This window comes from Wyeomyia smithii, chromosome 1 (assembly GCF_029784165.1).
Source record: "Wyeomyia smithii strain HCP4-BCI-WySm-NY-G18 chromosome 1, ASM2978416v1, whole genome shotgun sequence".
Classification (NCBI taxonomy): Eukaryota; Metazoa; Arthropoda; class Insecta; order Diptera; family Culicidae; genus Wyeomyia; species Wyeomyia smithii.
In genome coordinates this window covers 57,719,367-57,737,958 of record NC_073694.1, presented here as the reverse complement: position 1 = coordinate 57,737,958, position 18,592 = coordinate 57,719,367, and the positions used below count along the sequence as shown (strand labels likewise).

General features: G+C 39.8%; 2 protein-coding genes and 1 long non-coding RNA gene across 6 annotated transcripts in view; 1 reads left to right on the top strand and 2 right to left on the bottom strand.

Annotated features, from left to right (window-relative positions):
* LOC129717087 (gamma-aminobutyric acid receptor subunit alpha-6) overlaps positions 1-11,751 on the top strand; it is a 60,154-nt gene extending 48,403 nt beyond the window's left edge. For all 3 annotated transcript variants that reach the window (XM_055666932.1, XM_055666938.1, XM_055666936.1), the window contains exons 3-8: positions 8,563-8,703; positions 8,757-9,283; positions 9,344-9,411; positions 9,472-10,224; positions 10,921-11,287; positions 11,345-11,751. In XM_055666932.1, coding sequence (XP_055522907.1) covers positions 8,563-8,703; positions 8,757-9,283; positions 9,344-9,411; positions 9,472-10,224; positions 10,921-11,287; positions 11,345-11,502 — 2,014 coding nt within the window. In that variant the 3' untranslated portion in view covers positions 11,503-11,751. The remainder of the gene's footprint in view (positions 1-8,562; positions 8,704-8,756; positions 9,284-9,343; positions 9,412-9,471; positions 10,225-10,920; positions 11,288-11,344) is intronic.
* LOC129717129 (uncharacterized) lies at positions 10,292-11,555 on the bottom strand. The gene is made up of 2 exons (XR_008726673.1): positions 10,619-11,555; positions 10,292-10,563 (listed from the first exon to the last, which is right to left on the bottom strand). It is a non-coding gene; the product is annotated as an uncharacterized LOC129717129 (long non-coding RNA).
* A 44-nt stretch (positions 11,752-11,795) lies between the features above and the next one.
* LOC129717116 (heat shock protein beta-6) overlaps positions 11,796-18,592 on the bottom strand; it is a 45,540-nt gene continuing 38,743 nt past the window's right edge. For both annotated transcript variants that reach the window (XM_055666961.1, XM_055666968.1), the window contains 2 exons: positions 12,885-12,980; positions 11,796-12,814 (listed from right to left, as the gene is read on the bottom strand). In XM_055666961.1, coding sequence (XP_055522936.1) covers positions 12,614-12,814; positions 12,885-12,980 — 297 coding nt within the window. In that variant the 3' untranslated portion in view covers positions 11,796-12,613. The remainder of the gene's footprint in view (positions 12,815-12,884; positions 12,981-18,592) is intronic.

Genomic DNA, 18,592 nt, shown 5'->3' with positions numbered 1-18,592 from the left:
ATATATATATATATATATAATAGTGTTGAAATATCACCATTTGTGGCAGAACACAAAATATTAATTCTGAACAGATATTAGTACATAAACAAATCATTACAAACATTCCCCCCCTTTAGAAAAAAAACTCCAGACACCATTTTGAAATTGGTGCAAATTGTGACTTTCGGTTTCCGGAAAATAGCTAAAATTGACCAAATATGTATGGGTACTTTCGGAATCGAAATAATGTCCAGAGCTGACAACGACCGTAGCGGGCATTTTGAATATCAAAAAATGGCGACTTCTGGTTTCTGGAAAAGATTGAAAAATAGCCAAACACCACCCAAGATGGGTATTTTCGTAATCGGGATGCCAACCAGAGACCCCAAAACGACACTAGACGAACCGGAAGTCACCATCATGAATTTCGAAATGGCGTGTGGAAGTGCTTTCCAATCTATAGGAATCATCCCAATCCCGGAAATACCCAGTTCTGGTGGTGTTCGGCCATTTTTTATTTTATCCAGAAACCGGAAGTCACTATTTTGATATCCAAAATGGCCAATAGGGTCATTCTCAGGTCTCTGTACATCATCCCGATTCCGAAAGTACTCATATAAGATAATATTTAGTCAATTTGTGCTGTTTTCCAGAAACCGGAATTCACTATTAGGGTTTGCAATATTCCCGGGAAACGGGAATGAAAAATCGCATTTCCGGGAATTCCCGGGAACCGGGGACTGACAAATTCTTTAGCAAAATGATATTTTAAATGAAGTTCATCAGTAAGAGGTAACAAAAAATTGTTTAAAATACCATTCTAAATCCTCATGAAAAACAAAAGAAAACAAATGAAATACAAAACATTTTCAAGTTAACATAGAAAATTCGTGATCGATTTTTGTAGCATATATTTGCAGAAGAGGAGAATTAAGGGTATTCATGTCGTCAAACAATCGCTTCAGATCCGCTGACAATTTTCCGTTAAGCTCAAAAATTTTATTTCCTTCTGCAAAACTTTGCTCAAGTCTGCTGAATCATCGCTAATGTTTGAATTCTAGGATACTTTTGCTTTTGATTACAGCTTTTGCTACACTTAGGGGTACTGGGGGTAAGCCCGGCACTGAGGGTAAGACCTTCACCCCTACGATTTTACTAGAAAACGCTAATTGAATGTGTTTTGGAACATGTGAAGTGTTGGTATTTAATATTTTAGACATTTTAAGATACATCGAAGCAACCGTGAAACGTCAAACGTCAAAATAATAGACAAAACATACGCTACTGCAGCTGATGCGTAAACGGATGTAATTTTTCGTGAGTGGAACTTAAGCTTTTATTCATTTGAAAAGAATGAAATAATTTTTCGTTGCTCTACAATTTTTTGCCTGTATTGTTAGCAATCAGAGGATTTCGATCTGAGGTAAATTGAAGCGATAAATTTGTAGAAATACTCTTTTTTAAAAAATGTGTGCTGTCGGGGTAACACCGTCACTCAGTGAGTGGGGTAAGCCCGACATGGTCTGAGGCTAGTTGAATATTACTGACACATATTTCTCATCTAATACCGATGTCTCGCTACTAAATAAATTAATTGATCGACTAAGAACCATGCACTCAAGTTCCTCTGTGATTTATAAATGATTTCAAGGGTTATTAGAAGCGTCAAATGTACTGAATCAAGTAACAGAACTGACCGCTTTCCCGGTGGTATTTGGAATATGCTCCGGTGTGGTCAATGTGATCCTGGCTTCGATTAAACTAGTTAATAATATGATTTAAAGTGCCACATGATAGGCTTGCCGAGTATCAAATTCTTTCATTGTTTATACATAATGTTCACCGGAACTTGTTCCGGCAATCTCCCCAGAACCAGCTAACCGAAAACAACCAAATTCAACAGTAACATACAGAAATGTGAGATCGCTTATTTGGGGGTTTCCGAATTCAAATTGGTTCAGTTAATTCGAGTAAATTCATGAACAAACTTAGGTTCCGGTGTTACCCCCAAGGGGTGCCGGTTTCACCCGCACTGGTTGCTAAACGTCGTTTTTATCTTGGTTTCAAAACATCACTATTCCTTGTAAAATAACAGTTTGAAAGTACTGAAAGCTTTCATATCTTGTAGAAAACAATCTGGGCAATGATTCTGTGAAAAAAATATAACAATATTTGCCATCGAGTCCTACTAAAGAATCATTTTTCTTAGGGGGCCGGGCTTACCCCCAGTACCCCTAATTGAAAACTGGTGTCCAATTCTTTCAGTTTGTTGAAGAGAAAACTGAGTGTTATTGCCTAAACACAGTGGATACGTTGCGGCTGCGTTTGCGGCAATTTGACAGTTAGCCCATACCTTTTCTGTCAAATTAACGTCAACGCAACGCAAACGTATCCATTGTGTTGGAGCCTTTGCGCGGTAGCAAACCTATTCCCTTTATATTCATTTAAATCTATTTGCTATGCCATTGTGATTTATTTTAAATAAACTACGTCTCAAATCTAGTTTTCATTGACTGAACAACATTTTAAACCCTTTTGGAGTTTATATCATTATTGATTAGAACGTGAGATTTCAAGGAAGATTTTTGTTTAATTAACTACGTTATTCCGTTATTTCGCCGTTCGGTGGTTTTCTGTGACGGAGACAAACCGGAAGAAAACGATAGAATACTAAATAATCAGTTCAATACGACTCAAAATAAGTCAGTCTTAGAGCGTTTGAAGGCTTACTCATTAACATGCGAAGATGATTTTTACGTTGAAATACTATACTGACTTTGAGTTTTATTAAATGATTTATTTCAGGTCGCACCAGTTTGATGTATTTAATTTTATTGCAATATTGCATAAGAAACTATAGTGAATCATACAAAATCTTTCGCAGAACTCGGGAATCCCGGGATCCCGGGAATCAATATTTCTGTTCCCGGGATCCAGGAATCCCGGGAAAAGCTATTTCCCGGAAAATAGTTCCCGGGATTGCAAACCCTATTCACTATCTCGAAGTTTAAAATGATTGGTTTCCTGTCTCTCAGCATCATCCTGATTTCGGAAATACCCATATTGGGTGGTGTTTGATAATATTTTGGTTCATTTCTAGAAGCCGGAAGTTGTTATTTTTGAATTTAAAATGGCCTCTGGTGTAGTGTTCGACATCGGACCGGATTTATTTTCACACGCTTGGGATCTGTTGTATTAGTTCAACGCGCTATACATTTTCTGTCATCTCACAAACACTGGAAGGCTCAAGGAACCATATAGTTGGTCTCGGGGTAAGGTGCTGGAGTAACAAGCCAGTCGTCATACATTAGAATCTCGGCTAAGAGAGACGACCGTTAGAGTCAATAGGATCCTAGCGCTAGCCCCGCAATTGTTCTGTTCACTAACAGTTGTCTGCGATTGTTTTTCTTTAATTTATCTCCCCTTCATTCGCACGGATTAGGGCTTCGACAGTAAGTGGCGATCAAACATCAAAACAACCACTACTCTACAGGATCAACGTCTGATGTCATTTATGTCTGAGTTTGTTTCGTATTATTCATAATCGATGTAAAAATATTCTTTAAAAAGTAACAAAATTTGAATCTTAGGTTACAAATCGCAACAAAAACTAACAAAACTTTGGGAAGGTTAAAACTTTAAATTACTAGAAAATATTTCGAAGGCCAGAGAAGTCAATGATTCCAATCAGGCTTTACATGTTAATTTTAAATAGGCAAAAGCTAAACTATGATAAAAAAAAATATCTAAAACCTAAAACAAGTAACGCCTCCCCCAACCACGCTGGATCTGGGTTCGAATCCCAACGCCATAGGTGTCGATGGTTGTGTGGTGACATTATCCACTCACAATCAACCAAAACTGATCTAGATTCAATCCTCCGGAGATTTTCTGAGGCGAAAAATCTCTGGGTTCTTCTATCGCATGGGAAAGTGAAACCGTTGGCGCCGGTCCGTTAATCAACGGGTCGTTAGTTAGGATTCTAGTTGGAGTCGCTTTCCCGGGTGTCGGTGATTGACATAATATTGGCAGAAATAGACCATCAGAAAATAAGCCAAAATAAAAAAATCGTAGCCTAACCCATTCCCGGCGGATGATGCCATATGGCATTACCTGACATTCAAACTTTGATTTGAGTTCAACAATTATACTTGAAAATTTACACGACGAAACTATTCAGCATCGTTAGAGAGTAGATTGATGTTAAATATGCAATACAGTTTATGTTAATTATGCATATAGTTGATTAGTAATAAGAGTTTAAAGTTCATTGTTTGAGGTAAAAACTGATTTTTCTCCACCGGTAATGGGTTAAGCTTAAATCCGCTTGAGAAAATGTCTTGAGGCCAGGAATTCCAGAAATTGATTTTAAAGAATTTGCGTTTCAAAAACCAGAGGCAACGAAAGACATATTTTTCAAATAAAAAAGGCAAAACTATAAGGGCCATAGCGGAAATAATTCTCCTAAAATAAACCTGGAACAATACCACGTAAGAATAACAATGGTATCAAATTAGTCCTTTCTATATTGTCAAGACAATAACTGAGCCTCAAGAGATCCTTAAGAAAACGGAAAAAATATATTGAACGACAGAAATACACACAGTTGTTCATAGTACAGCTCACAATTGCCATGAAACATTTACAGAGACTAGAAAAAGATAAAAAATATGTTCAAATGTTTCTAAAGTTCTTCGGTAAAATTCAGCAATCAGATTTTAATTTAAAGTCATAAATGCACCAAAACATGAAAAGAATTCAATGATATAATGAAAGTAATAAATTCAGTTTTCTTAAATAGATTTTTGTTGAAAATTCTGAAATTTAGAACGCGGAATCAGAAAACACAAACCAATCTTCTTATTTAGCTCAAAAATAAGAAGATCATATTTGAAATTCAATTTAGAATCAGTGGAAAATGAATTTTTATATTTTATTTTCAAATAAGCACTTTGAAAAAGGCCAAAATCCGTAACAAAAGCTTAACTTAATTTCACAAGGCTTGGGATGATAGAAAAAGATTTCAAAGATTTGTCGTTTCCAGAGCTCAACAGCAGCCAAAACAACTTTGAATTAAATTCCAAATTTGTAAATATATATATTGAAGGTTAGAAAAAGCAGAAATCAGTTCTACAAAACGCAACAAATCTCATCCAGAGAGTGCAGAAAGTTACAAATATTGTTTTAGTTAAACAGTTTAATTAAACCAGTAATTGATTTACGTAAGTCTAAAATGACAGAAAATTGTTCCAGAGAACGGTTCAAAATAAATTAAAAATTTATGTGAAACATAAAGCACAAATTGATTCTAAATTATATCCTGTGAAATAATGAAAATTTTAAAGGAATGACTTTTTCTGCAAGTTACATGTTTCGAAAAAACCAACAGCAAATAGATGTTGGCCGAAGTAGTTAACCCTTTTTCAAGTTTTGAAATGAAATTATGATATTAAAAACAAGATTCTCTCACAAAATTAATTGTGTCAATAAATAAACGTGGTTGGACTTAAATATTTATGGAAAAACATCAATGTCTAACCGGGAAAACCGAGTAAAACCGGGAATTTGAAATTTGAAATCGCCTGGCCACCCCGTTAATTGAATGCCATCGGCTAAATTGGTGGGAAGTGAGTTACAAAATACATAATTTTTGTTTCATTTATTGTGTTATTTATTTTCTTTTCATCAATCAGGACAATTCTAAAAGAATTCCGAACCTGTCGTAAATGGCAAGAGACGTCCTGTATGTTTCTACGTCGAGTGTTCCACTCGTAAACAAATTTTCTTCGGGACGGGTTCTCGTCACATCAAGTAGAAATAGACTAAGTAGGAAAATACAGGCATACCTTGATTTTACGCACATGCTCGTCTTTGAAATGTGCGTAAAATCGAATTGTGCGTAAAATCGAAGCAAGATTTTCAATATTTTATATAACTCAAAATTGATTTCCGTAACTTTAAATTTGCAAACAAACATATAAGGGTACATCTAATTATTACGTAACGCACGAACGAAGAGTGAACGGTTTGGAAAGTTTTACCGCCCATACAAAAAAAAATCAAAGTCCTAAAAAGAATTGCATTATTTGTGTTACCTAATTATTAGACGTTCTCTAATGCATCGTGCATGGTAGAAAAATCACCTCGATTATTTAAAAAATACTCCTTCAGCTGCACAAAGTAGTTCCACAAAAAATTTTCCAGTTTCAATATTTTTATTGTAATTTTTGATTTGGCTGAAACTTTGCATAAACGTTTCTATGGGCCAAAGATGCCGTTTTGTACTATTGGTAATTTTTTTTTTAGGAACACGACTTATTATTGAGAAGCTATTTAAAAATGCTGTTATGGGAAGGTAATGATTACACTAAGGTCGCTTTTTACGCGGTTTTTTTTACTCGGGTTTTTTTTAAGGCGGCTTTTTTTACGCGGATTCCGGAATTTACGCGGTTTTTTTACGCGGATTCCGGAATTTACGCGGTTTTTGTTTACGCGGTTTTTTTTACGCGGCACGTATCCCCCGCGTAAAAAGCGACTTTAGTGTATTACTAATATTTCGAGAGCCAAAACAGTTTGTTTGATCAGTGTGACGTCTTCGACAACGTTGTAGATAAAAATTTTGTCTTACGAAAAAACACTCTGAAAAATAATAGTTTTTAAAAAATAAGTTGAAAAAAATTAAAAATTATCAACTAAAAAAGCTCATATTTTAGATATTTAATTTTTCGTAAAAATTACAGAAGATTACCTAAAATTTTTTCTCCTAATTTCTCTATGATTGGACCGTTTCAATGTTTAGGTAATTTTTTGCAGTTTTTATGAAAAAAATTTTTTTTTTAAAACTAGCACAAGCTAGATTAGATTAATAATATCTAAATTTTCTTATGACTTTTTTTCCAAAAAAAAGTTATTTTAGACTGTATATTTTTATTTTGGAATTATTAACTATATCTTTGTTGAAAACGTCACACCGATAAAAGACATCGTTTTGGGATTGAAAATATTTGTGATCATCAATACTTTCCCAAAATAGCATTTTGAACAGCATCTCAAAAATGAGTCATGTTTTCCAAATTTTTCTCAATCATTTATTAATGTATTTTATTCGAACTTATCTAACTCATCGTATTCATTATACACTTCTAAAAAGTGCCTTTCCTGTTTTGGTGTTACACAGTTCATCAATGGCCCTCAGTTTTTGAACGACATGAAATAAAACAATTTCTAGTTTCCATTAGGTGCTATCCATATCCTACGTGGACATATTTTGGCTAAATTCACTCTCTCTCTCTCTCCGTGGTCAAACGATATAAAAAATTCTCGGAAAATTTAACGGACCGTGATCACTTTCCTACCTTCCGACTCCAATTTAAGCTAAAACGTGGTATATGGATAACCTTTTATTCTGGAACGAAGTCTAATGTATATATTACCTGCAATGTGTACAATTAAAATTAAAAACATTTGACTTAAAAATGTGTTTGAAAAAAGTGTGCATAAAATCGAGGTAAAATGTGCGTAAAATCGAAGTACGTAAAATCGAGGGTGCGTATAATCGAGGGTCCATATAATCGAGGTATAGCTGAAATCTGGCAGCTACTTTTACTAAATTATTGGCTTAAATAAATGTTCCAAAACTAGGAAAATTGTAGAACCAGCCTTTTTGTTACTACACTCCAAATTTTTCAATTGAAAAAATATAATAAAAAATAGAGAAAAAAATTACAAAACTTAGTTTGTGCTGTATTGATTTAGTCAAACACTTTTCAACATGCATAAAAGTCTTTTTTTTTTACTAAAATAACGCCCTCGAAAAAACTGGCAACTTTTCTTCCCGGACTTCGGACCGGACTCCGGACCGGAACCGGAACGGAGCCAATCGGACCGGACCCAAATCGGACCGGAACAAGCTAGTTCCGATTTTTTACCGGACCGGAACGCGGACCCAACGTTTTCGTTCCGATGTCGAACACTACTCTGGTGTCGTTTTGTGGTCTCTGGACATCATTTTGTTTCCGAAACTACTCATATGAGGTGGTATTTGGTCAATTTCAGCTGTTTTCCAAAAACCGGAGGTAGGCCTTCTATACCGGTACCACGTGGAGATAGGGATAGGAGTTGCTGAGCATTCTGCTTTGGACCACTCTGGGGTTTATTTTATGCCAACTAGTACGGGTGTACTAATGGTACGCACTGCCCACCCTTACTAACACGCAGAGAATCCTGAGTAAGAATCCCCAGGGTACCGATTAACACGGTGACGGAATCGTGAAAGAAATCGCAAACACGATCTAGAGGATTCCCACTCACGATTCTTATTCAAGAATCCTAGAACCATATACAAGGCATTCCTGGGAATTCTTATTTCAGGAATCCTTTTCAAGGACGCTCACGAATCCAATGTGAGGAATCCTAGAGAATCTATGCGAATCGTATGTGTTCGTCCGGGCAGCCATTAACCAACCTTAACTAACACAAAAGATTCTTTTAAATCTTTCAGACTCTTGAATACACCAGTAGTTTTCGGTACCAATTTCAAGGAAAATACTTTTTCCTAATGATTTTGTTCTTTTTTGACAGGATAATATTGCTAGCCTCTTGCTACTCGGTCAAAGTTGGTCATGTACAGCAACACAACACACTAGAGAATGGACTTCTCATAGCGGCTAACATCTCGATTGGTCACCTACGCAAGCACAAGTTTGTCTATTACATTCCGAGGTGAGTTTCTTATTCACTGTAACGTGGCGCCAGTTAACTGTCATCTGTTTCAGAGCAAACTCCGCACCTCATAACCGAAGGCAACGAAATTCTTCCTTCTACTACAAAAACAATGACGCTGCGGAATACCGTAGCGCAGAGTCACCTCCAAGAAATGATCGACTTTCGGAGCCTCGTCGGCTGCGGCACATTTCGATGTCAAGCGGATCGGCAACGACCTCCGTTACCCCGTTGGATGACTCAGCAGCAATAGCCTCGATCCAGAGTCAACCTCCTCCAGCGTACAAATATCAACGATACTACATCTACAGTACCGCACCCCGTCGGCGTGATTCTGAAGCCGGGATGGAAATGGGTCGGCTCATGGTTCAAAAGTTTGAACTTTTTCGTGCAAAAACAAGCAATTATGTAGCAGTTACACATCGCACGAACAACTCAGCCAGAATCTTCGAGGATGACGCCTTTCGAAGAGTTAGAAAACGGAGCGCTGCTGACGACATGTTGAGTAAAAATATAACGATGATTCTGGAGAATCTGCTCAAAAGTTACGAGAATTCTCAGATGCCAACGCATGGTCAAGGTGTGCTGAACTTTTTCTTTACTTCTTAAACGAGAACTGAATAATTTTTGTTTGTTTTAGGAATCCCTACCGTTGTCAAAACCAATATTCTGATCCGCAGTATGGGCCCAGTCTCCGAATTAGATATGGTAACTAGAAACTTACAAACCAATTCTGTTTGAAACTGTTCAGGTTTCTGTTTGTTTCAGGATTATTCTATGGACTGCTACTTCCGGCAGTACTGGCGCGACAAACGACTCAGCTTTCACGGTCCGATCAAGAGCCTTTCACTGAGCATCAAAATGCTGGAACGAATCTGGCGCCCGGACACGTACTTCTACAATGGAAAACATTCGCACATCCACACAATCACGGTACCGAACAAACTGCTCCGACTGAGCCAGGACGGTGAGATACTCTACTCGATGCGGCTGACAATCAAAGCTTCCTGCTTGATGCAGCTGCGTAGCTTCCCAATGGATCGCCAGTCCTGTCCGCTCGTTCTGGGTAGCTACGCGTACTCACGTCAGCAGCTGGTTTACCAATGGCAGGACGACGATTCCGTAAACTTTGTCCCCGGGATGACGCTAAGCCAGTTCGATCTGATGAGCTTCCACCAGAAGAACTACACGTTTGCTAGACGCGAGGGCGAATTCTCGGTGCTGCATGTTTCATTTAACCTGCAGCGCCACACAGGTTATTTTTTGATCCAGGTGTACGTACCGTGCATCCTGATTGTCGTCCTGTCGTGGGTTTCGTTCTGGATTCATCGGGAGGCGACCAGCGATCGAGTGGGGCTTGGAATCACCACAGTGCTGACTCTGTCGACGATCAGCCTGGACTCGCGGACGGATTTGCCCAAGGTGCGCTACGCAACGGCCCTCGATTGGTTCTTGTTGATGAACTTTATCTACTGTATCGCCACGCTGCTGGAGTTTGCTGGTGTGCACTATTTCACCAAGGTGGGTTATTATTATTATAATTCGATGTGATATTATTTGTTTAGTATTAAGCTGCTAGAACACTCACTTCATAGAGAATTATTTATTTTTTGTTGGTTTATACAAACTGCGTTCTAGTGTTTCGAAAATTTCAATTTCACTATCATAAACAGACACTTTTCTGGTTGGACTTTTTTATCATGAACTTTCAATTGGCGCAACAATATTCATCCGAATCCGCGGTTTAGCAGTCGGAACAAACGGCGTCACCACCGGGCCGTAATCCTTCTTTGGAAAAGTACATCCCGCTCCGGTGCATATTATTTCCTTGGAATCGCCGTTTCGTTTACGACTCGGGAGCTGAAAAACAGACGAAATAAAATTGATTCATTGATCAGAAAGTCAAATATCTTACCACCGTGCCAGTCTGGCCGAGAGACAGCAGAACTCCAACGATGAGAACAGCAAGTAGTACGAACTTCATCCTGTAAAGGCGGAAAGTAAAATGCATCAAATCGCTTCGAACGCGAGAAAATATTTCTCTTGACTATTTATAGTCCTACATCATTGCACGTGTACAAGGACTTGACCTTCCTAACTATCAACACTACGAGTCGTAGTTCATGCAGTTTTCGTCATAATAACAGTCGCGATAAGCCCGTCCGTCAATCATAATGCATGATTCAAGCATATCTCGTGCAATCCCTTTACTTGCAGGTCGGCAGCGGAGAGATTCCTCTGGATGAGGATGAATGGGAAGACATTGATAACGTGGTTGAAATAGGGCTGAACGTTATCGGAGCCGGGAGTGACGGAGGGTGCGGCAGTGGAATGCGCTCTCAAACGGCATCGATGCAAGAATCTCCCCAACGACTGATGGCCACCCGGCGTCGCAATTCGCTCATCTGTCCCATCTACAACGATCCGCAGCATATGTTCAAACCAACGACTTCCCACCTTTCGACGATGGAGCGGACAACCCAAACGGAACCACCGAAGGAGCCCCGGTGGAAGCAGCTGTGGTTATGCTTTCTTGGGGACGATCAGTTTCGTCGTCGGCGACAGCGCGAGGCCACCGGCAGAGGTGAGATGACTTCAGTTTGTTGATTGTCTTCTTTGATTGGCCTTATTTATTTACTAGGTGGAGCTAGCCGTCACGTGAACAGTGTTTCTCTGATCGACCAAGCTGCCAGGGTTATGTTTCCCGCTTCGTTTACCTTTTTCAATGTATTGTACTGGCTTTGCTACTACACCTATCAAGCGGACTTTACCTGGGCTCCTCTCAAGGAGCAAAGTTAGAGGAAGTCGTCAAACTAACTTAACAAATATCGAAAAAAAAAACTACAGGAATACTGACATAATCAAAATTTAACCTAGCTTAAACTTATCCGATTAGAAAATCTAGCCAATTATCTACAAAACATACGGTTTCAGTAAATAACCAACCTCCGCTAGGCTTGTTATGACGATACCCACCAGTTGTTAGTCCGATTGTTACATACAGATATAAGCGTTAATAAAGACAGCTTGCTAGCAACAATTGCAAAACTCTGGCCTAATTTCTTTTCTCTATAACGTAACACCACCTCGGATTCAGCAAGAATTTTGTTTTAATCTCTGACATTCACAGATTTTATACGATATATAAAATAAATAAAGCACAAAATACACAAACGATTGTAGTGTCCGATTGTAATGCATCATCAATCGTATATTCGACAAAAAAAAACACAAATGAAAACCCCCGTGATCGAGGACCTCTCTTTTATCTAGAGCTGTAATTCCTATATCTCAATATCCAATCAATAATAACTTTATAGCAGTAATCGGGCGGCCGGTGGTCGTACAAGAATCAATATCGGTTTTGGCCAAGTGTAAAATCTTCCTGAATATCAAAGTTCCATATGCACTGTTGTGTCTAGGTTGTTGTTTCGAATGAGGCTATTGTTTCTTACTTAAACTGATTAATCATGCGTGTAAAGGCCACTTTATAGACTGTTCCAGTTTTTTTTTTTATGATTCGGTGCAGAGCGTATCGTTGTTTTTTATGCAGGTTGGAGGTGCAAAATTAAGTAATAGTGTGCGCACGCATTCGTTTCGTATCACATGGATTTACTGGTATCAATGAGAGGGAGAAGGGAGATGGCCTACTCTCCACCGAACAGAGATAGCTTCGGTTTCTATAGTTATTAATATCTTGTCTTAATACAGCTTCGTTTTTTGTCCTAAAAAACTTTCTCTCTCCACCGACTGGCGAGTCGGCGATTTCTAGCAAAACGTTTAAAATGATTATGAGTAAAAAGCATGTTGTTTTTGATTTTCTTGTCGCTCTACTGAATGCACTCTCTTGAATTTTTAGCAATATGGCTGAATGAACGAATCCGGCTTTCGGCTGTCTCTGCCCTCTCCTTTAGTGGTGGGCAATTGGAATCATAGTTTCACCGGCGGTCAGCGCCTGTGGTGGTAGCGGAGCGTCCACCGTCAGCACACCATCCTTGCTCAGCGAGGACTTGATCAGCTCCGGATTGCATCCCTTTGGCAGCAGGAACTCCCGGTTGTACTCCCTGTAGACGGACTTGGTGTCGGACTTTTCTTCGTGTTTAGCGTGCACCTGTGTATGGGTTGGTAAATGGTTGCCATTAGTGAATGTATGAAACAAATTTTACAAGGTTACTACTAACCAGTAGTTTGTTGTCCACTGTCTTGACCACGATTTCCTCCGGGGCATACTGGCTGACGTCGAACCGAAGCTTCAGCACCTTGTTGTCGCCATCCTCCTAAAATTAGATGAGAGATATTTGTAGAGTTACAACTAATTCAAAGTTCAGAAGATTATGATTTTCAATTAATTTTCGATGCTATTATTAAATAGATCCTTTTAAATCATTTTTAATTTGAGAAACTGATGTCCTGAGGAGTGACACCCACGAGAATAATTTCCATATGTGTCACCTTGAGCAAGGTTACATCCGCGGGGATATTTATCAATAACCATGCAAGCCATCTTCCATGGATTGAATGGATTGGCACAAATCATACAAAAACTACTAATCGCGAGTTCACTAACTCGTAGTCTACAATATCAAGGATTCTTGTAGAAAGACTCGCTCGCTTGTTTCTAGAAGTTTTTGGAAAAAGTCGCAGCCACATCACATGCTCGCTCATTGTCTGTTCATGGAGACCGGGGATAACAGGTCATTTTGTGAAATGTCTTCATGCTCTGCAAAAAAAATGTCTTCACATGTTTTCACACCCGAGATGCCGCAAATTGTGGATGTCCTCACGTGTTTACCAATGTCTTCACCTTGTATTCGCAAACCAAGATGTCTTCACAGTTGGTTAAATGTCCTTAAATTGAAGACATGTCTTCTAATGTTTGCGGTAAAAAAATGGACTTTTTCCTGAAGGCGATGAAAAAAAAAACTAAGACCGATAATTGAGTTGGATAAATTTCCCATGGAAGGTAATCATGTTAGCTACCTCGCAAAAAATATTACGTCCTTGCGTGTTGCCTTCCGGCAGTCAACCGGAACATTGGCCATGGCGGACAAAAACATGCGTGTAACCATGTTTTTAAGGTTTTTCTTAGTTTTTTTTTATTAATTCCTCCCCCGTTTTGGCGACAAAATTGTTGGAATAGATCTTGCGCCTCAAGTTTGCCCAGAAATTCTCGATGGGAAGCAGTTGGGGGACATTGAGCGGATTCGCCGACTTCGGTACCACATCGATATTCAGCCGCTCCATCTCCTCCAACGATCGCTTCGAGTAGTTGTCCGACGTCAAATCTGGCCAGAACACCGTGTCTTGGCGCTTATGGTATTTCTTGATGAACGACGCAACTTCTGACAAGCACTTCGCACTTTAAATTTACCCGCTCACGGCCAGCTTGGAGCGAAAGAAGAGAGGCTTTGACATCCCCTTCTCGTTGATTGTCAGCCACAGCAGCACCTTCCGGGGGAACTTGGTGTGTGAAATAAATTTCACCTCGGAGCTCACTTCCCTTGTGGGAAAAGTGAAATACGAAGTACCCTGCCAGTCGTTGCCAGCCAGGGTGAGAAAGATCTTGTCGTCCATCACCACTGCCACGTCGCGGTTAGCCGGGAAAAGCTTCACGTTTTTCGCCATCACAGTTAGAGTTTGACTTATAGAGCTGTCAATTTTTTTTTGCTAACTCATGGGTTACTATGATTGATGATGCATGAGTAGTTTCGCGATCAGTGCGATTAAAGGTAAAACCATGAAAAATCGGCAATTTTTATTCATTATTTTTACCGCAAACGTTAACCTGGTGGCATCACTGATTGAGACCTCAATCAACTTGGAAATAGACTCGCTCAAGCCTCCAGGAGTCACCAGGACCGGATGGCATTCTACCAATTCTCCTGCCAAAATCGGAAGGGGCCTTATGTTCAAATTCATCAGCTTTTTTCAAGCTAGCTTCACTCAGTGACACATCCCGAATAGCTTGTGGGACGTTACGGTGGTGTTCATACCTATAAGTCTGACGTCGACTCTTCTTAAGTTGGTGAACGAAATTACGCAAAAATACAGAACATCCGCAGTGAGTTTCTGAAGGACTTGCCCTTGCATGAGCTGGTAAATGTTGAAAAATAACACTTTATTATTATTATTATATATTCCGCTTGTCTTTCGACGACACTCTCGCTGTATCCTGACTTGTTTTTTGAAGGGTGGGTGGGGGGGGGGGGGGGTGATATAAAATAAAAATAAAACTTGTAACGGCCTTATTTGTCAACATCCCAAACTTGTTATAATTAAAAAATCCACAGACTATAGATTAATTTAAGACCTTAATTCTTTTCTTAAAAACATGTTCAGAAATATTAAAATAGAATACCCTGGTGACACTGTTAGACGAACGAATGCATCTGTCCAGAGAATAAATAAAACCATAGGAAGCTCTGTGACGTTTAATAAACAAGTTATCGTCGAGTAGGAATATAAAATGACACTTTGCATAACAATGAAGGACTGTCAAGATTTCTCTAATTCAGCACCAACAGCACCTTTAGAGCATCAATCGCTTTAGCGGTTGTGATGGAGATGTGCTCGTCGAAGTTGAGTTCACTACCAACGACGACTCCAAGATCTCGGATCGAAGCAACGCGGTGCAAGGCCTTTGCTGCAATAGAATAATCATGTATTCAATTGTAGTTTACCAGTGAGAAATGTAATTCCATCCCATTTTCAAGGCACCGTTGTAGCTCTCCATTGTAACTCATCAATATCCGTCTGTAGCACGTAGCAATAGTCTTCACAATGCGATAAATTTTTGAATCGTCAACGTAAAGTAATTTATCAGGTTTCAAACGAAAGAACTGATCGTTGATTAATGATATAAATATGAGCGGACCTTGGACACTACCTTGTGGAACACCAGATTGCGATGGAGAAGGTGCGTGAACGAGAATCGTTGACGTTGACAAAAGCATTTCGTTCTGACAGACATATTGTGGAGTACTTTGTAGAACACTTTTGCGAACTTGAAATATATGATATCGATTTGTTGCTTGTTCTCGATTTTTTTTTTAAGAAAACTGATGAACGTCATGAGATTCGTAACTGTTGACCGTTTCTCTACAGATCCGTGTTCAAATTTTGATATCAATGATCAATGGTAAAGAAGCATGATAGATTACGTCGTGGACTAGTCCTTAAGACTTTCGCCAGACAGCACAAAATTGAAATACCACGATAATTCTCAACAGCGCAGCGAGACTTCATAAAGCGGGCAGATTGAAGCGGATTTCCATAGACTGAGAAATGTGCTTTGGCGAAGCGAGCAATTGAATATAATTGATAACGGAGTTTCCAGAGAATCAGCGCACTCTATCAAGAACAATGACGGTAGATAGTCAATTCTCGGTCCCCTGGAAGGGTCCAGCTTTCCCAAGGCAGACAACACATCATGTTGTTGGCATTTTCTGAGACTGTGAACCTGTGAGGCAAAAACGCGAGTGTTATAAATGTACATATGGCTTCTTTCGTATCCTTACCACGGAATATCATTCTCCAGTCAACAGAAGACCCATTAGTATTTAGTCCCGGAAAAACGCAACCGCGAAAGTCGAAGTCGGCAGTTTGGTTCGGGTGCTCGGTGATTGACCAAAATATCGTTCACGTCGATGATATGTGCAGGAGCTTGAATGCCAACCTCCTCAAGGACGAGTGTGGGGTGATCGAAAAGAGGAAGCAGCACTTCGATGAGCATCTGAGCGGCGATGCTGTAGAACGCGAGGAGGGTTGGTACACGAGCATAAGATAACAGGATTCCAGCCCCTGATCTCCTGAAGCTGGAGCAGTAGATTGGCAAGCTGAAAAATAATAAAGCTGCTAGAATGGACCAATTCCCCAGCGAGCTGTTGAAATACGGTGGAGAAACACGGTAGAGCTGTGCACATCTTCAAAAACGACGACAAGCTGGAGTGCTACAATTACCGGAAAATCACCTTGCTGAACGCTGCCTACAAGGTACTCTTCCAAATACTCTGCCGTCGACTATCACTATTGGCGAAGCAATTCGGCCACTACCTGTCGGGATTCATGGGTGCTCGCACCACCACGGATCAAATATTCGCGGTTCGGCAGGTTATGCAGAAATGTATCGAAAACTACGTGCCTACACACCACTTTTTCATAGATTTCAAAGCGACTTGCGACACAACTGATCGAGACCAGCTATGGCTAATTAGGCACGAATACGGATTTCCGGACAAATTAACGCGGTTGGTCAAAGCGACGATGGATCGAGTGATGTGTGTAGTTTGAGTATCGGGGGCACTTTCGAGCCCCTTAGAAACCCGAAGGGGTTTAAGGCAAGGTGATGGCCTCTCCTGTATAATTTTTAACATCGGCACGATATTCCAAGAGTCGGTTCAACTGTTTGGCTTCGCCGACGATATCGATATTGTGGCTCGGACCTTTGTGAAGATGGCGAATACGTACATCGGACTAAAGGCCGAATTTAAAACGACCTGTTCTAGATGGTGTTCGAATTCAGTTTGCCGAAGAAGTTAAATACCTCGGTGTAACTTTGGACAAAAAACTGAATTGGAATTCTCATCTAGACAAGACTATCTCTAAGGGTACAAATGCCCTTTGGGTTTGTGATAGAGCCTTGGGAAAAACATGAGGACTACCACCAAAAACAGTCCATTAGATTTGTTCCGCAATCGTTCGTCTGAGGATCACATACGCTTCACTTATATGGTGGCACAAAATTAATAAGGTAACCGCTTAAGCGAAACTTGGTAAGCTGCAGAGGCTTGCCTGTATATCAATAACTGGGGCAATGAGAAGTACACCATAAGTTGCTTTGGAAGCTTTGTTATTTTAACGATATAATAAGATTTTAGATGGTGACCTGGTGGAACACTTAAGGATCCTTAAGGAATTCAGACTGAATTCTGATGTTAAAACAATAGAAGATTGGATGACAACGAAGACAACTATGACATTCCCTTCAAAGTAGTTAAATCAAGCCACTATGAATGGGAGTCAGGAGGGCCGTCCAGTTTCTGTTGTGTTTTACACTGATGAATCAAAAAACGGTGAAAACACTGAAGCTGGGGTGTTTGGTCCTGGGATCAGAAGAGCTATACCAATAGGTCACAATCCAACGGTATTTCAAGCAGAAATTCATGCTATAATTGAATGTGTGAATATTTGTTTAACATGGAAATACAGATTTGCGAAATCGAGGCTAGTGTGGGAATGTCTTCTTTCTTTAAGACATATGGCCAGTAGGAACGAAGTTACTCTATACTGGGTACCCGGCCATTGTGGCATTGAAGGAAATAAAAGGGCCGACAGCAAAGCAAGAGAAGGCTTAGCATCAAATCTTGTAGGTCCGGAACCATTCTGTGGAGTCCCATAATACGCTCTGAGGACTGAATTTCGAACTTGGGAAATGCCCACGGTAGAATCAAGCTGGAATGCCACGGATACATCCAGACAAGCTAGGAGATTTATTACACCGAGTGCTGTGAAAGCTCGGATCTTACTAAATCTGAATAAAAGAGATCTTCGGGTACTAACGGGTCTGTTGACCGGTCACTGCCCGAGAAGGTATCACCTAAATAGAATTGGAAAAACTCAATCTACAGAATGTCGATTTTGAAACCGAAACTACTGAACTATACTCTGCAACCGTGGAGCCTTATTTAATCAAAGGATGTCAATATTTGGGTTTTTCCCCTTGTAGGAGCTTATGACCACTGACGGCTACTATTAGTTAGGTATACCCAGGGCCAGATTTAGACACTGGGGGGCCCGGGGCGAAATTGTTTGTGAGGCCCTCTTTTCTCAAATTTTTAAAACATTCAGAAGAGGTAACGTTCTGGAAGGTGACGAGCAAAAAAAAAAGGTC